The sequence below is a fragment of the Alexandromys fortis genome, unplaced genomic scaffold (genome assembly GCF_014885135.2).
Source record: "Alexandromys fortis isolate MF-2015 unplaced genomic scaffold, M_Fortis_MF-2015_v1.1 scaffold_48, whole genome shotgun sequence".
Taxonomy (NCBI): domain Eukaryota; kingdom Metazoa; phylum Chordata; class Mammalia; order Rodentia; family Cricetidae; genus Alexandromys; species Alexandromys fortis.
The window spans coordinates 4,585,114-4,602,543 of NW_026067947.1; the positions used below are offsets into that span (position 1 = coordinate 4,585,114).

At 40.7% G+C, this 17,430-nt stretch overlaps 1 protein-coding gene across 1 annotated transcript in view; it reads right to left on the reverse strand.

The window, feature by feature from the left end:
* Positions 1–17,430, reverse strand: part of Shq1 (SHQ1, H/ACA ribonucleoprotein assembly factor) — a 107,486-nt gene that overhangs the window by 63,526 nt on the left and 26,530 nt on the right. The window contains exons 7-9 of the mRNA XM_050149341.1: positions 8,852–9,006; positions 6,638–6,691; positions 4,808–4,931 (exon numbers count right to left, since the gene is read on the reverse strand). Coding sequence (XP_050005298.1) covers positions 4,808–4,931; positions 6,638–6,691; positions 8,852–9,006 — 333 coding nt within the window. The remainder of the gene's footprint in view (positions 1–4,807; positions 4,932–6,637; positions 6,692–8,851; positions 9,007–17,430) is intronic.

Sequence of the window (17,430 nt, forward strand, 5' to 3'; positions counted from 1 at the left end):
GTTCAGCAGTTAAGAGCACTGACTGCTCTTCCAGAGGACCTGGGTTCAATTCCCAGCACCCACATGACAGCTCACAATTGTCTGTAATTCCAACATCTGACACCCTCTTACAGACATGCATGCAGGCAAAACACTAATACACATAAAATAAATTTTAAAAAAGAAGAAATTCACTTGTAAAGTTTCATCAGAATTCTAAGTTCATATAATACACTTGCCACAGATGCCTCAATTTATAATCACCTACATCTCTTACAAATGAAAATCATGTCAGTCCAAAGGCCTGTACTTGGTGCCCTGGCAATTGCTTTCTTCTGATCATGTCACTGTGTCTACAGAAGAGGACTGTAAAGCAGTAATTCTGAGAAGTCTGTTATTACTGAGCTCTGTTAGTAACCTCTATGGACGGGCTGCTACTCATCTCATGTGAAACTGCCTTCAACCCAGGAAGGAGGGTTCTTGGGCTGCAGACTGCCTGGCATTCATCAGACTTCAAGTATTTACAGAAGCATAGGTTTCTGTAGCCTTAGAAACCAGACAGACAGATTTTTCTTACCTCTTCTCTGGGTACTAGGAACAGAACCTAGAACACTGAACACTGCACAGAGAAGGCAAGCCTCCTTACTGAGCTACACCCCAGCCACACCCCAGCTCCTCTAAACTCTAATTTTATATGTGTTTATAACCAAAATTTCTCATACAGCTGCCCAAACAAAATAATGACTAAATCGAACTAGAAAACATAATAAAGTGGTTAAGAGTCCAGACTTAGAAAAAACAAACAACTTTTTATTTAAAAAAAAAAAATCGTAACACACAAAACGGCCATATCATGAACCCCATACACTCATTGCCCCGGCAGCAAATGTGTTTCAGGAGCACCCTGAAACCTAGCCCCTCACTGCAACAACACTGGCTTTCTCACAATCAGTGCAGGTTATTATGAGGCTAACGCCAGACTCCATTTATAATGAATCCAATAGTCAGGAGGGCCCAGACTCTGAGTTAGACAGACATGGAGTCAAGTTCAGGCTGTGTCATCTACCCTGGCTGGCCATTCCCTTAATTTTTTAGAGGCTGCTTTTCCTCTGCACACATGTGGCAGCATTCCTGCTTTTCTAGATGGCACTAGCCGTGAACTGGGATAAGAAGGCATCAGAAGAAGGGAGCCTGGAGCTAACACAGAAAATAGCAACTTCATGTCAACTAGGGTGTGATTACCATGTCCACAGCTCACACAGGACAAAATGGGCCAAAGCCTACTTGAAAAAAGCCCACAGAGAGTTCAACCTCCTTTCCCTGAAAACAGGAACAGACCAAGAACTCGCACCTGCCCCCATCAGAAAGCAGGGAAGAGCAACTGTGGTAGCTGAGCAGCAAGGGCTATTCTATTGGAAGCAACCGGTACTTCCCATGGCAGCAATGTCAGTATGGTAACTTAGCCATTAGAGATGGGATTTGCCCATTAAACAAAGGGAGAGGCTCCTTCCTACTCTCTACTGGCTACACAATCTGAGGAAGGCACAAGCCAGACAAGTCAAGGTTTCCTCTTTACAAGTACGAAGTTAAAACTCAAGTCCTGAAATTAGACCCATCTTGTAACTAGGACTAGCGAGAAATCATGTATAGAATCTTAAGTGTCAGAAAAACCTATAGGATATATATTATAGAAGCCACGTGTGCTTTCCATCCACGGCAATGGGGACACAGAATGAGCTCAAAGGTGGAACTTGCTTGCTGCCCTCCAACCGCAGAGTGAGAAAAACCTTATAGTGTTTATAGGCAGAGACACGAATCCAAATATTCAAGATGTATACAATGTATGATCAAGTAATGGATGATACGGCTTGTAGCTTCTAGTAGAATAAATCTAAGGTAGACCGGAAGCTAGTTTTTTTTTTCAACTATTTTCATTTCCAAATGACTGAAAACGATTAAAGAATGGCTCTAGGATGGGTTCTATTCATGCTTAAAAAAAAAGAAAAATCAGCCAGCAGGGGGCAGTGACATTTGCCCAGGAGTCAGGAACAGAGGATACAAGGGGGATGTTTTGTTTTGGTTTTTGATTTTTCGAGACAGGGTTTCTCTGCCTAGCTTTGCAGCCTGTCCTAGAACTCGCTCGGTAGACCAGGCTGGCCTCAAACTTGTAGAGATCCACCTGCCTCTGCCTCCCAAGTACTGGGATTAAAGGTGTGTGCCACCACCGCCTGGCTACAAGGGGGAGTTTTGTGCTGCAGAAGGAACGAAGAGGGAGAAAAGCCAACCATATGGGTAAAGCACTAAAACAGTGCTGACCAGGGCAAGGTCAGTTCCCATCCTGTGGAAGTTTGGATTTAATATACAACAAAAGAGACAGATAAGCAGGGCCTTCTGTAAGATGGGAAGAGGTAAGGATGCAGGAAACTTAAAGATGCTCAAGGCCCAGTAAAGCATCCTGGTAAAGGATGTTGTAAAGTCAGATAAAGCAAATTCATGGCTCTTTGAAAACTCTCACTTTAGTTATCACGAGCTATTCTCTGTGGCTTCTGAAGCATTCCCACGTTAGTTCTGGAAACTCATCCATCTGAGATCAGTATTTCTTTGTGGGAAAGAGTCATTCATTACTTTCAACTATGCAAGCACTACCTGACCTTTACAATAAAAGTGTGACTGCTAGGGCTGTGTTCTGAATTTTAAGTAGATACAAATTTATTCTTGGAAAACACCAAATGCCAAGCTGGTGCTATTTCCACTTAACTTATGAAGTGTCCAAAAAAAAAAAATGAGATTCCTCAGTGATAACAATGGCATTCCTGTGCCATCCATCTGAACATGCACAGGTCACAACCTCATTCAGAGCTTCTCACCCTCACATCCAATGGCACAGGCTCAGGACAACCCAGAGCTCTGCTTCCACACTAAGCACAACTTAAGCCAGTTTCAGAGCCCAGCACTGTGGCTTAGTCGGCTCACATTCATTTCAACAGGGGCTCTAGTGTGTTATTTCAAGTCTGCTGCCAACAAAATATAGCTGATAAGACTATTTTTTTGTGAGTGATAATGATGAAAAGTTAAAGTCTCAATTTCAGCTCTAACCTACTAAAACTGTTTGAATAATTGATTAGACTGTAAGTCAAGGCAATCAAATTTATTTTGGGTTATGCAATCACAGAACTGATTACTTTTCAAATAAAACTCCAGAGTGCCAGATTACTTCCCAGAATAAGAAGAGAGAAGTAATGGTTTACATGAGTGAGAGCGAAAGTGGATGTGTATGAGAACATGCACCAAGAGCTTGCTACAGTTTTGCTGGCTTCCTCCTGGAAGCCATAACACAAGAGCCTCCAAGCTTAAATCTATGAACAATGCTCAGAAAATCTTGCAAGACAACAAAAAAGCAAGTAATTGTGATGTATAGTTCCAGCTTGACAATTAGTCATTTAGAGTAGATTGATTTCTCAAGGTAATTTTAGAGATTCAAGAAGTACCTTGGATGGAAAGCAACAGAAAAATAACATACCAAAAAAGGCAGTTTGTTTCCCACAGTTAAAGGAGACAGATTTCTCAACAATACTCACTCATGTATCCTAAACAACAATCCTTCAAAGTAAAATACTGCTAGTCTAAATCTATCCGTGAATGAAAAGGCATCTTTCAGTTAACCATGATTCGAGTCATTTTCACAATTATAACCTACTTCAGGTGTGCCTCCCCCAGAGAACAGAGGGAACACTGAGGACAACAAAGCTAGGTGTCCCTTGGACAAAACAACGAAGATGGGATTTTCCCTGGCAATCCAATGAAGTCACCTGAACATGGGGGATGACAAGCTTCCCTTCTCATGGACAGGAGGAAGGACTTCCCTTCTTATGTGAGCCTGAAAACTAAACCAGTAACACCCTTAAAATGGCAAAGGAAAGACAAGCCCCGCACAGGGGCAGGACAAAAAAGAAAGACCAAGAAGTCCGGAAAGTGACTTTAAATGAATGTACCAGAACTAATCTACACAAACAGATGATGCTCCCTTCAAAATCATTACCTTGGAAATTAATCCTTTCTAATGCTGTTGGTATGGGCGCTTTGGAATCTGTTTTGAAGCCTGGAATTTTCCATATTCTTACAGCCAGAAATTACTTGACTTTTTACACTAAATTTAGCATCAATCCAGAGTCTTCTGAGTATTGATGCTTTTCCTTTAAAGTCCTCCCTGCTTTCTCAAGTACAGGTGACAAGTGCCTGCCTAAACAATCACTCTACTTCTCGGTCAGAGCAGCTGTGGCTCTGGACTGGAGCTGCTGGTTTATTTATCAGTCTCTGACAACGCTGTAAAGCTCAATGAGGAGAGAATTTATCACATGTCATTACTGGACCCTCAGTCCCACCCCGGTGCCTAGAAAGTTACAGGAATCCAAGAAACACTGAAAACACAATCTATCTTCAGTGTGGCATGATCTGGAATGCTGATGTCTGTGTCTATTTATTCCCCCTTCTCAGAAAAGGGAAGCATGGCCGGGCAGTGGTGGTGCACACCTTTAATCACAACACTCGGAAGGCAGAGGCAGGTGGATCTCTGTGAGTTCAAAGCCAGCCTGGATAGTTCCAGGACAGGTTCCAAAGTTACAGAGAAACCCTGTCTTGGAAATTAATAATAATAAAAAAAAGTAAGCATGGCTGTTTATCTCTGTAGAGTAACATTATCTTTTATATCCTGGGAGTGGATTTGATTACTTTTGTTACTTATTATGCACAGAAAAGAGTAAAAGTCATGAGTACATCTCCACATATTAAAACTTTACTTCTCATGCCCAGACATGCAAGCCTACCATACCTAGCTGCAGTATCTTTATGGTGTCTCTGTAGGCTTTCATCACCAGCTTGAAATGACGATAAAGTGGATAGCACAAAACTCTCCTTCCAAAAGACACCAGGATTTCAGGAACGTCTGTCCAAGTCTATGAAGAGTCATATCAATAAGTAATTTCCATAACACACATACACAACAAAAGTCACACAGTGAAAAAGGAACAATCCCAATTAAACTCTGAACCCCTGATCACTGGCACAAGTGAGATTCTTCTTGTATACCTCACTTGGTCACAGACTCACTCTTCCTCACGCTGCATCAACAGATCACACGTGTGGATTAAAGCCCATACGTGCATCAGGGACATTTTAGAGTCTTAATTGGGACAGGAATCCAGACATGGATTTGGACTTGATGGTAAAGTGGGGACAGGGACAGGCTTCCTCACTTGATAAGGAACTATCAGCTGAGATGGCTGGCAATGCTGCCGGTCCACTCTTACTACTGGAACAGTAACAGTCTCGTATGGCACCTGTCTCAGTGATGCAACTGACTCTTACCTCGTCACAGAAGGAAGTAATATATGAAGCAACCTCCACTATACAACTTAAAGTCTGCATTATCTGAACTGATGGTACGACTTTGATGTTAGACAAATTATTCCAAACTCAGAAATGTAAAAGATAACTATTTTTTAATAAATGTTATGAAAACTGTAGAAAAATTTTTAGAAAATAGAAACAAAACCAACTATCGTCACACTAAAAGAGGATAGCAGGCCAGTGGGAAGACTCCACGGGTAGAGGTAAACCTGAGTTCAATCCATGGAACCCACATAAAGGTGGATGGTAAGAACTGATTCCACAGAGTTGTCCCCTGACCTTCACATGCCATGATAAGTGCCCTGCAAAACAGTGATAGTGACAAATAAAATCTTAATGATTTTAAAGATCTCTTTCTTTATTTATTATGTGTACAGGGTTTTGCCTGGATGTATGCTTGTACACCAGAGGAGGGCACCAGATCTCACTGCAGATGGTTGTGAGCCACCATGCGGTGGCTGGAAATTGAACTCAGGATCTCTGGAAGAGTAAGTAGTCAGTGCTCTTAGCCTCTGAGCCATCTCTCCAGCCCCCAATTTTAATGTTTTTAAAAAGAGGTCAGCAGCTCTAACCATAAAATAATAGGATGCAGAACAATTTGTTTTAAACTGTATGATCTAAGTTTCTTTACATGTAAATTCAGCAACACTCACCTTACTGAGTGTTGTTCAATAAGTGTTGTTACTGAAGAACAAGATAAATAAGAGATATAAAACACGGCACGTGACTCTGGTAGTCCATTATCACCTGGGTTTGTTACCTATTTTTGAACTCTGTGTCCCATTTTACTAACATACCTGCAGTTCTGTCCACATTTTCTCAACAACCCACAGTATCCTCAGTGTCCTCCACATATTATTTCCCTCCACAATTTCTAAATGCTTCCTGATTGACTATTCCAACAAGTTTATTCTTGTTTTATTTCATTTACTTATTTATTTTTGGTTTTTCTAGACAGGGTTTCTCTGTAGCTTTGGAGCCTGTACTGGAACTAGTTCTTGTAGAGCACGCTGGCCTCAAACTCACAGAGATCCGCCTGCCTCTGCCTCCCAAGTGCTGGGATTAAAGGCATGCGCCACCACTGTCCGGTAACAAGTTTATTTTTTTTAAAGTACAATAAAGCTCCCAATTTAAAAATATTAAGAAAAAATTTAAACAACAAAAAATTGCTTGAACTAACCAAAATGAACAACAGAAAAAAAATAACTTTATAAACAACAAAAGTGTAAACAATTTCAAGTAGAACTCATACCTCAAACCAGCAGAGAGTTGGGCTCAGCTTTCTGATAGTCCACGCAGACTCGACCTTTGTGTTGAAGAAAGCAGTGTCACCATCAAAAGTCATTTGAAAATGAAACAAATATATTCACTGGAACTTGTACATGCAAAAATGATATATTTATGAATGAAGAAAAATAACTGTATTGATGCAGAGACTAATAGAAGATGTCTCTGTTCACCGTGCTTGGAATTTTGTGGAATTAATCACTTCACTAATGAGAGCATCAGAAGGTACAAACAAATAAGCAGGGGCATACAAACAAAACTGAAGCAAAATGTTTGCCGTTTCTTTCTCCACTAAATCATTCGCTGTTGAACTGCTGCTGGGCACCTGAAAACCCCATAGAAACTGCCTTTCAGAAAATGCATGTGAGATTAACAGTAGTCTAAAGCCTTGCAAAGTTGCAAGACTTCATGATTTTAAACATGCAAATAAAAGAAAAATTGGCAAATTTTATCAAGTATAACACTTTCTCTCATCGAGATTTAGTATGTGGGGCTAGAGAAAGGGCTCGGTAGTCCAGAGTACTAGCTGCTCTTGTACAGGACCTGGGTTCATTTCACAGCTCCCACATGGCGGCGCACAACCACTCAGAACTCCAGTTCCAGGGTATCTAATGCCCCTTTCTGACCGCCACAGGCACAAACATGGTGCAACATACATATGTGCAGGCAAAACCTCAAAAACACAAAATTTAAAATCTTTCAAAAAATTTAAAGGACTCAATAATATAAAATGATAAGCCTTTATTTTTTTGACTAAGTAAACATTTTATCCACTTAGAACGTCTTTAAAAATGACTTGAGGGGCTGGAGAGATGGCTAGTGGTTAAGAGCGCTGGCTGCTCTTCAAGAGGACCTGGGTTCAACTCCCAGCACCCATATGGCAGCTCACAACAGTCTGTAATTCTAGTTCCAGGGGACCCAAGGCCCATGGCAAAACAGTAATACACAGAAAATGAAAATAAATTAATTTTAAAAAGACTTGAAAATAAAGTATTTTCAGATAATTACATTCTTGATAACCCCAAGATTATTCACTTAGATGACATGCAGACTGCAAAAGTCACTTCAGAAATTTTCAGAATCATGACAACAAAAAAATGGCATCTCCAACTACTATTGACAGTAGGATGCTGTGTGAGGTAAATTAAATCACAGTGTATACGTGTATGCGCACACACACACACATGCACAGTGAAAGAAAACCAGACAAATCATCTTGTAACTGTTGTTATTACTAACTACTGGAATTATGGGAAATCTAATGATATAAATTATCTGCATAATCAAAAAGAAAAAGGAAAACATATGATAAGGCCAAAATTCTAAGCACAAGTAATTATAAATAGTGAGGCCACACTACCTAGAAAGATTTTGGTTTTCCAGCATTTACCTTTTCATTAATTCAAAGACTGGATGCACTGGTGATTGAACATGCAGTCTTTAAAATAATGACATGGGGCTGGAAAGATGGCTCAGTGGTTATGAGCACTGACTGCTCTTCCAGAGACCCGAGTTCAATTCCCAGCACCCTACATGGCAGCTCATAAGTGTGTGTAAATCCAGTCCCTGGGTGATCTGACACCTTCACACCATTGCACATAAAATAAAGTTAAAAAAATAAATAAAAAATAAAATAATGACATGACACATGGTTTCTTTAGTATACAATAAGAAGATGAACAAAAGGTCAGAGCGGGGTCTCCATTTACAGCTCAGGCTGGCTTTGATCTCTCAAACCTCTTGCCTCGGCCTGAGACGATTCTATTAAATAACAAAAAGAAATGTGATTCAAGATTTGAAAAAATGGGACTGACATACAAATCTTTTAAAGTACACACTGTATACTAAGATTCTTTTCTGCAAAAGGCTTTACTCTGCATGTGATAGATGAAGCTTGGAGAAAAACACAAGTGTGGTAGTTGGCTCTTTTGCTACTCTCTAGTGTCAAATGACACGGCCTTCCTTTCTCCCTTGGCTTATTTCCTTATACTTCTCTGCTCTGCTATCTATCTAGTAGAAGATCTACTGCCAAGAGAGAAGAGACAAGACCACAATTACTTCTGCTGGGACAGCCCCTAAGTAATCTATCACAACAGGCTCTGCTCTCAACAGGTAGCTAAGCCCTAGCTCCCCTGAGCTAACACAGTGGTCTACCACAATGACAAACACACAGACTTACATTGTGATCTCCTTCAGTGACACGTACTTCATAGCAATAGGCCAGAAGGATGTCAACTAAACTGTAGTACACTTGACGGTGAGCTGTCTTGTCCAGCAGGTAAGACTTATTTACAAATTTTCGTAGCTGATATTTTTCCTCATCTGAAAAAGACACTAAAAGAAAACACAGCTTTGAAAATTAAATGTGCCATTCAGGTTCATAAAACACCCAGTGCAGAAGATTTGCCAAAACTGGAACTCCGAATATAGAAAGCAAAATCAAAGTTATTTATCCATAACTCTACATATAAGGCGATTTCTTAAAGGAGGCTTTTCAAGCTTTATTAAGAGTTATGCATCTGTTCAAACCTTCCAGACCTTTCCTTCTACATTTCAATAGTAGTTTCTGACTTCACAAATCTTTTTCCTAGAGTTTTATTCTTATTATTTTAAATTGTGTGTGTGTGTCTGTGGGTATGCAGGAGGCTAGAGATATCATACCCTCAGGAACAGTCATTAAAGACAATTATGAGCTGTCTGACACAGATACTGACCAATAGTGGGGTCTTTTTGTCATTTGAGGCTCCATCTTTCAAAATGACTCTAGATTGTGTCAGGCTGACATAAAACTACCAGGACACCTCCCTGGACATACTTCTCACCCTGCCTGGTAACAAACTTAGCAGCACTTTTCCCATTTCTTTCCAGTTTAATGGATTTAAGTGACTGTGGTATGGAGAATTCCGAGATGACCCACAAAGAGTGGCATGATAGAGGAAGGTCATTGGCTAATAAAGAAACTGCCTTGGCCCATTTTACTGGTTAGAACATAGGTGGGTGGAGTAAACAGAACAGAATGCTGGGAGGAAGAGGAAGTGGGCTCAGAGACGCCATGCTCCCCTCTCCCAGGCAGACGCAATAGCTCTGCTCTCTGAGGCACACGCGATGAAGCTCTGACCCAGGATGGACACAGGCTAGAATCTTCCCGGTAAACGCACCTAGTGGTGCTATGCAGATTATTAGAAATGGGTTAGACAAAATATGAGAATTAGCCCGTAAGAGGCTAGAGCTAGTGGGCCAAGCAGTGTTTAAAAGAATATAATTTGTGTGTTGTTATTTCTGGTGTAAAGCTAGCCATGTGGGAGCCAGGTGGGACGAAAAGCAGGCCCTGCCGCTCCCACTACAGTGGCATCACTCCCTTTGTGGACAAGATCTTGTCACTTGGTTCTGTCCAACAGAATGTGAGAAAGATGACGGGACAGTCATTGCCATGTTCACATTCCATTACTGTTGGAGTAGAGCCAGGATACTCCTGGGGTGAGATGGCCTGTGAAAAGGCTATGTGGCAGGTACTTCTGGAACCTCCACAATCTGAAGATTGCCCCATTTAAAAGCTGGCAAGAAAACGGGGCCAAAGCTTTGCAGATTGAAGGAAGAGAATTCTGTCAACAATAATATGAGCCTAGAGAAAAGAATGCAACAACCAATACCTACTTTTCAAAAGAGATGGGCATAACTGGCTAATAAGTATGTCTATAGACTGAGACTGCTTGTTCGTTTCTGGCCACCCAGACCCGAAAAGAATTACACAGAAACTGTACTAATTAAAACACTGCTTGGCCTATTAGCTTATGCACATTTCTAGCTAGCTCTTACAACTTAAATTAACCCATCTCTATTAATCCATGCATCACTACGAGGTCGTGGCCTACGGGCAAAGTTCCGCTCTAGCGAGCATCTTTGTCTTTTGGCAGCTACTCTTCCCTCCTCTATCTGCTTAGAATTCCCGCCCTGCCCTATTCTGTGCTACAACAGGCCAAAGTAGCTTTATTCATTAACCAATGGTATTCACAGCATACAGAGGGGAATCCCACATCCTACGTCCAACCTTTTAACCTCATGAAAAGATACTACCATGTCATGATAACCACGTCCAAAGAACCACACAATCTAGTCACAAAAAAAGAGCATTAAAAGGTTTCATAATATTTTATGCAAGTTTATGATTTCATGTTGGGCTGTACTCATAGCTCTCATCCCACAGGCTAGTCATACCTGAGCTACCACAGTCTTGCAAGGCCCCAAGCAGAGGACGAATCAGAGCCAGACCTGGACTCTAATATATGGAGACAGCGAGAACACAGTATAGCGATAAGCTGTTCTACAGCAAGAAACTTAACTGTGACTCACTAATGGACGGGTACTTCAGTTAGTGCCACTGTGCTGAACAGATGGCATTATTTCCTAGTTGTGTGGGAAAACTGGGTTTGCTCTGTGAACTGCCCATCAAACTGTGTTCTGTCCAATTTTTCCTATTGAACAGTTTGGCCTGTCAAATTTTTTATAAACTTTTTGTGAATTATAAATATAAATCCTTGGGTCAGCAAGATAGCTCATTGGGTAAAACACATGCCAATCATGGTCAAGGACAACCCAAATTTCTTCCCAAGAACTCAATAAAGGGGGAAGGGAAAAAAATCAACTCCACAAAGTTGTTCTCTAACCTCCATTCATGAGCCATGGAATATATAGACCCACACACATCACACATCACACACATACACACACAAGCAATAAATTAAACATATTAAATATAAATCCCAACCAAATTCCAAATCTGCTGAGTTTGGGATACCTTTTGCCTCAGAAACTGTTTTCAATATAATTCCAACAGTCAAGAAAGAAAAGAAAAGAAAAGAAAAGAAAAGAAAAGAAAAGAAAAGAAAAGAAAAGAAAAGAAAGACAGATTGATTCTGGATTTAGAGCCTTGGTTAATGTTTTTTCCAACTCCTAAATCATATATGAATCTCTTTAAGGTTGTCTCACTTGGGGCTGGAGAGATAGCTCAGTGGTTTAAAGCACTAGCTGCTCTTCCAGAGGACCCAGGTTTCAGTCCCAGCACCCGCATGACAGTTCAAAACAATCTGTAACTCCCATTCCAGGGGATCTGATGCTCTCTTCTGACCTCTTGCAGGCACCAGGAATACATGTAGTACATGGATATACATGCATACAAAGCATTGATACACATTTTAAAAACCGTAAAAAAGCCGGGCGGTGGTGGCGCACGCCTTTAATCCCAGCACTCGGGAGGCAGAGACAGGCGGATCTCTGTGAGTTTGAGACCAGCCTGGTCTACAAGAGCTAGTGCCAGGACAGGCTCCAAAACCACAGAGAAACCCTGTCTCGAAAAAACAAACAAAAAAAAAATAATAATAACAACAGTAATATCTAATGGAATAATAAAATCTATGTGGAAGCTAGCTTTTCATGTTTCAAGACTTCACTTTATTCCAAATGAACAGTGAATCCCACTACACTGAACCACCAACTTTGTCAGACAGAATTGCTGCTTTTGTTACTTCAAAGTACTTTTGGTTTTTGTCAGCTGTTGCAAATGCAGTATTTTCCCCAATTTCCATCATTAAATATTTCATGATAAAAGAGAAAAAATATATCACTTTTTATATCAGTCACTTTTACTAAATATTGACTACATATTCTAAAACAAACACACTGAAATGCTTAAATGTTAATGACACAACAAAATGCTTTATTTACATGAAGACAAGCAAATATGAGATTTCAGTTTCTTAGTTTCCTTTGATGCCTACAATTTAAGTAATCTACTATGTATCTCTTAATATCAAGTCTTTAAAAAAAAACTCTGTATGCATGTGTCTATTTTATGGTATGTGGAAATATGTGTTTGTATGTGTGTGCAGGCACGTGGAGGCCACATGGTTGGCATCAGGCATTTCCCTCCATACTTTCCTTTTGCTGAGCCTGGAGCTTACCAATTCTGCTAGTCTAGCTAGTCAGCTTGCTCTGGGATCCCGTCTCTATTTCTAGGATTGTAAATAGATTACCACACTCACCCAGCATTGTATGTTGGTGCAGGGATCCAAATTCAGTAGCTTCCACGAGCATGGCAAGTACAGCCCCGTCATAAAATCATTCTACAGTTACACAATGGTCATGCAACATATTTTCTATTCTCTCTCACACTAACACTGTTAGTCCTCAATACTATACAGAGTCAAAAGCATGATCAGAAAGAATAACCGCCAAAACCACAAACTGTTCATTCAGTTCTAGTTCTTGTAAGCAAAACTGGCTTTATTAGTTACTTTTTTTGTTGCTATCACAAACTATCACAACCAGAAGTGGCTGACAGACGGAAGAGTTTATTCGGCTTATGGTTCTAGAGGGTAAGAGTCAATCATGGCAGGGAGGCGGACGTATGGCAGCAAGTGGGGGCAAGCACAGCAATAGAACAGGACAATGAGAGCTCATATATCAACCACAAGCACCAAAAGCAAAGAGAGACAACTAAAAGTGGAATAAGGTTATACAATTTAAAAGCCTACCCCTAGGTAGTTTCAGGACAGGCTCCAAAGCTTCAGAGAAACCCGGTCTTGAAAAACCAAACCAAACCAAAACAAAACGAAACAAAAGCATTTAATGAGCTTATGGTTTCAGAGGGTTAGAGTCAACGATGGTGAAGAAAAGACGTGGCAACAGAAACAGCTGAGAGCTCACAACTTGATCTGTAAGGAGGAGGCAGAAAGAGCTACCTGGGAATGATGTGAATCTTTTGAAACTCCAAAGTCCACTCCTAATGACACACCTCCTCCCTTGTACCTTCTAAACCTTCCCAAACAACTGTAGCAACTGGGGACCAAGTATTCAAACACATGAGCCTATGCCGGTTACTCTCATTCAAACCACCAGAGCCTAGTTTCACGCCTGGTACGACACTCTCCATGGTAGGGAGTCAAGGCTGGCACCTCTTAACATCCTGGAGTCTCGGTTACAACCTAGGCATCAATTTCACAGATTCACACAATGTCCTTTCACAGCAGGGACTCCCCTGACACATGCTGCCTGGTCTCAATGCTTCTCTAAAATCACATGAAGAATCCATGATCCCCTTACTCTTCCATCCTTCAAGCTGCCAAAGTTAGCATGGCATGGATGGCACTGCCAAGTATGGCTATCCCCAAATAAAAGTGCAACTGATCTCGCATCTTTCAAATTAGTATTTTTTAAACCATTTCCTATCATTCACTTTTAAATCCCACTAGCAGAGGAGCCCTGCTTCCACTTCTCATGCTTCATATAAAAGTTAGGTCAGAGAGTTAAGGGGATATAGTTCAGAGGTTAAGAGCATTGGTTGCTCTTCCAGAGGTCCTGAGTTCAATTCCCAGCATCCACATGGTGGCTCATATCCACCTATGAGATCTGGTGCCCTCTTCTAGTATGCAGTTATATATGCAGGCAAAACACTATATACATAATAAATTTTAAAAAAATCTTTAAAACAAAGGAAGAAAATTACAAAAAAAATTATGTCAGAATAACTTGCAACATATAAGACTGGCTAAACTGCTGTGACGAAGAGCCGCCAGTAGCAGACGAACAATAGCTTAGGGAAAACAAGCTTCCCTCGCTCCACTACCCTGGGAAGGGACTAGGGCCTGGTGGGCATTGGCTTCCCTGGTTTATGACTTCTTTCTACATACATTCAAGATAGCTGCTCTAGGCTTGTATCATTTCCTAAACGATGAGAAAGCAGAAAGTAGGAGGAGGATGGAAAGCACCTTCTTTCTAAAGAAGGGACCCAGAAAGTACACAGAGCACTACCCATCATGTCCCTCCAGTCAGTACTCAAGCACGTGGTCACATCCAGCCGCAAGTAAAGAAAGGAAACCCAGCTCCTAGCAGAGTGAGATGTGCTCGGCTGTGACTCAAGGAGGCCTCTTAGGAAAGAAGAGTCATGAAAAGCCGCTACCTTATCCAGAGATCAACAATTATTAAACTGCCTTTTAATATTCTTTAATCATTCTCCTGATAGACAGACAAGACTGTCCCCCTATTCACAATTTGACAAAATTCATATAAAATGATATAAGCCCTTGCATTAGTTTGGATAAGTGTCCCCAAAAGCCACACAAGGTAAATAAAGGTTCTGTTATCTAACCTATGGTGGGAATTGATATAGTAGAATCTTTAAGGCAGAGCCAAATGAGACGACAAAGATCACAAGGAACAAGCCTAAGAAGGATAGTAAGAATCCAGCCTCTTCCAATCTCTCACCATGAGCTTCAGCTATAATTTTCTGATCTATCACGGGCCCAAAAGCACAAGGCCAAACCATCATGTCCTCTTTTGTAGTTAGCGCTATTATTTTGTTATAGTAACAGAGACATGATTACCATAGCCCTTTTCATATATAATTTTCCAAACTCACCTTCTTGTATGAGCTTAAGTTTAACATGACTTTTTTTACTTGTTTAAAAATTTGCCAACCAAAAAGAAAAAAAATCTAAACACACTGAAATTGCTAGAAACTATACTTCTTTTACTCGTTAAAATGTACTTAGTGCACAAAAATAGATTCTGAAATATCTTCAATTATTTTTTTTCAACCATGTTAGCAAATCTATGCAAAAATGAAGGAAGATATGCACTTATACAGGCACGGCTTCTATAAATGACAAATGATTTTAATAACTCATTTAATCTGTTGGCCATTATAGTTAAAGAATATGTATTTCAAAAAGAATGAAACATAGGTATGTGACAGGTAAAACATTCTTTAGAGAAAAATGTTTAAAAATAGTTAAGACAGATAACTGAATGTTGTTTGCCTCACTGAAGGGCTCATCTAAAGATGCCTTTATTTAAATGGAAGTACTCAGTTCATGTTGAAAGATTCAGCTTAAAGAAGCTACATGAAGAAACAAACTCAATACATGAAGAAAGTACACTTGACAAAGTCTTTAAGACCCTTGTACTTAGCAAGAAGATTTGAGACAGGATTCCCTTAAGCACAGTTTTTCCGACAGTCATTAATTTAGCTAATAGGAAAGTGCCAGGTGTTCACAGTAATATTATCTCACTAGAGAAAGCCTTTATACCCTGGCTGACTAATAAAGACCTCAGCTTCCACATAACTCTTGAATCACAGAGAAAGCATGCCCAGAACTGTCTTTAAACACGCCAACTCTTCTACAGGGCCGTGTCTCCATTCTTAAGTAACGATAGCCATACTTGTTTGACAATCTGAAAAGGTTAACCTCAGCACTGTACAAAGTTACACTCCAAATGGAAGAATATCCACACATTCTCTATCACTTTCAAGGACTGTACAGCATAGGAAAAGCCTACTTAACTGTGCTCTTGAATTAAAGATGCTACCTGCCACTAGCCTTTGTATTAGCCTTTTCTTAAAATATCAACTTTTTCTGAGGATTTCTAGGTTCCATTTTGGCCTTCTTAGTTCAAACATATTTTATATTTGAGCCAACCGAAAGAATCAGATATACAACTAATGAGGATATCATTATAGAAATCAATCGGATTTTCCTCAATCAATCAGTCTGAGTTTCCTGAACCCCAATTTATCAAGACGGTAAATCACATTCCAAAGGGGTACTTGGAGTAGTCAGCACCAATCAGGTCTAACCCAGCAGCAGTACAGGAAATACCAACACCTGAGTGGTCACCACCTCAAGCAACACCTATCAAGCAAGCATTTGTATGACTTAGCTGCAGAGTTGACAACATTTCAGATATTAATACTCTTAAAAATAATCTTTAGTAAACCAAAAGTCAGCTCAATAGTGTTGGAGGAGATGCTGGTGCCCAAACATTACAACAAATTGCCCATGGCTACTTTCTGACAGACATTAGCAACCTAGCTTGCTGGTATGTTTGAGTCCTATGAAGGAATCCCATGAAGATGGAAAGATGTTGTTGAGGTATCTGCTCTTTCTCCCAAACTCTTTCTGATTCTGTTACTTTAAACCTTCTCTTTCTCTTTAAATCCCCCTCCCAAACAACCCTGTCTTGTCTGGATCAGCGATTCAGTCATCCATAATCTGGCTCCTCTGAGTAACACATATCTGTCTGTTACATTGTACGTGTACTGGAAACAGATCAAGAACCTGCGCTGCACTCGAGCCCTCAGCTAAATGGGCAGCCCTGCCGTTCCACCACTTTCAAAACTGACATTACCAGTTATCTCCACAAACACTCAAGGGCTCACTGGTGCCAAACAGGACGGCCCTGCAAGGAAGTTCATGGGCTGTAAATGGTATGTGGTGTCATAACAAGCAATCATGTGCCAGGACTCCTGGGCTGACGTTAACCACTGAAAGACAACTTGGGAAATGCGGTGAGTCCATCCTCATGAAACCGGAGCTCCCAGGGAGCACAGCACTTAACGCTGCCATTCAGGAGTCTTTGGGGGAGGAAAACCTGGATGTTTACAAAGCTGAAGATGTTAGTCAGACTCCCTTCTGTAACTCTGGGCTCCAATAAATATGACCAGTGTCACCACCCGAGCAAAGACAGCACCTAAGTTTCCCACCTACAGCATATCTAGAACTCAAAGCAAAGGTCACGATAGTATATGAAGGACGACTCCAAGGTACATCCCTATCATCTGCAATGTCCCATCTGAATGACAGCACCTCACTGCGGGGCACAAAGCAGGAAGGCAAGGCAGCAGAGAAGGGCAGAGACAATCGGGAGGAGACGAGAGACAGCAGCAATATGTGTCTTGGTAAACAGAACTGTAAAGCTAGTTCT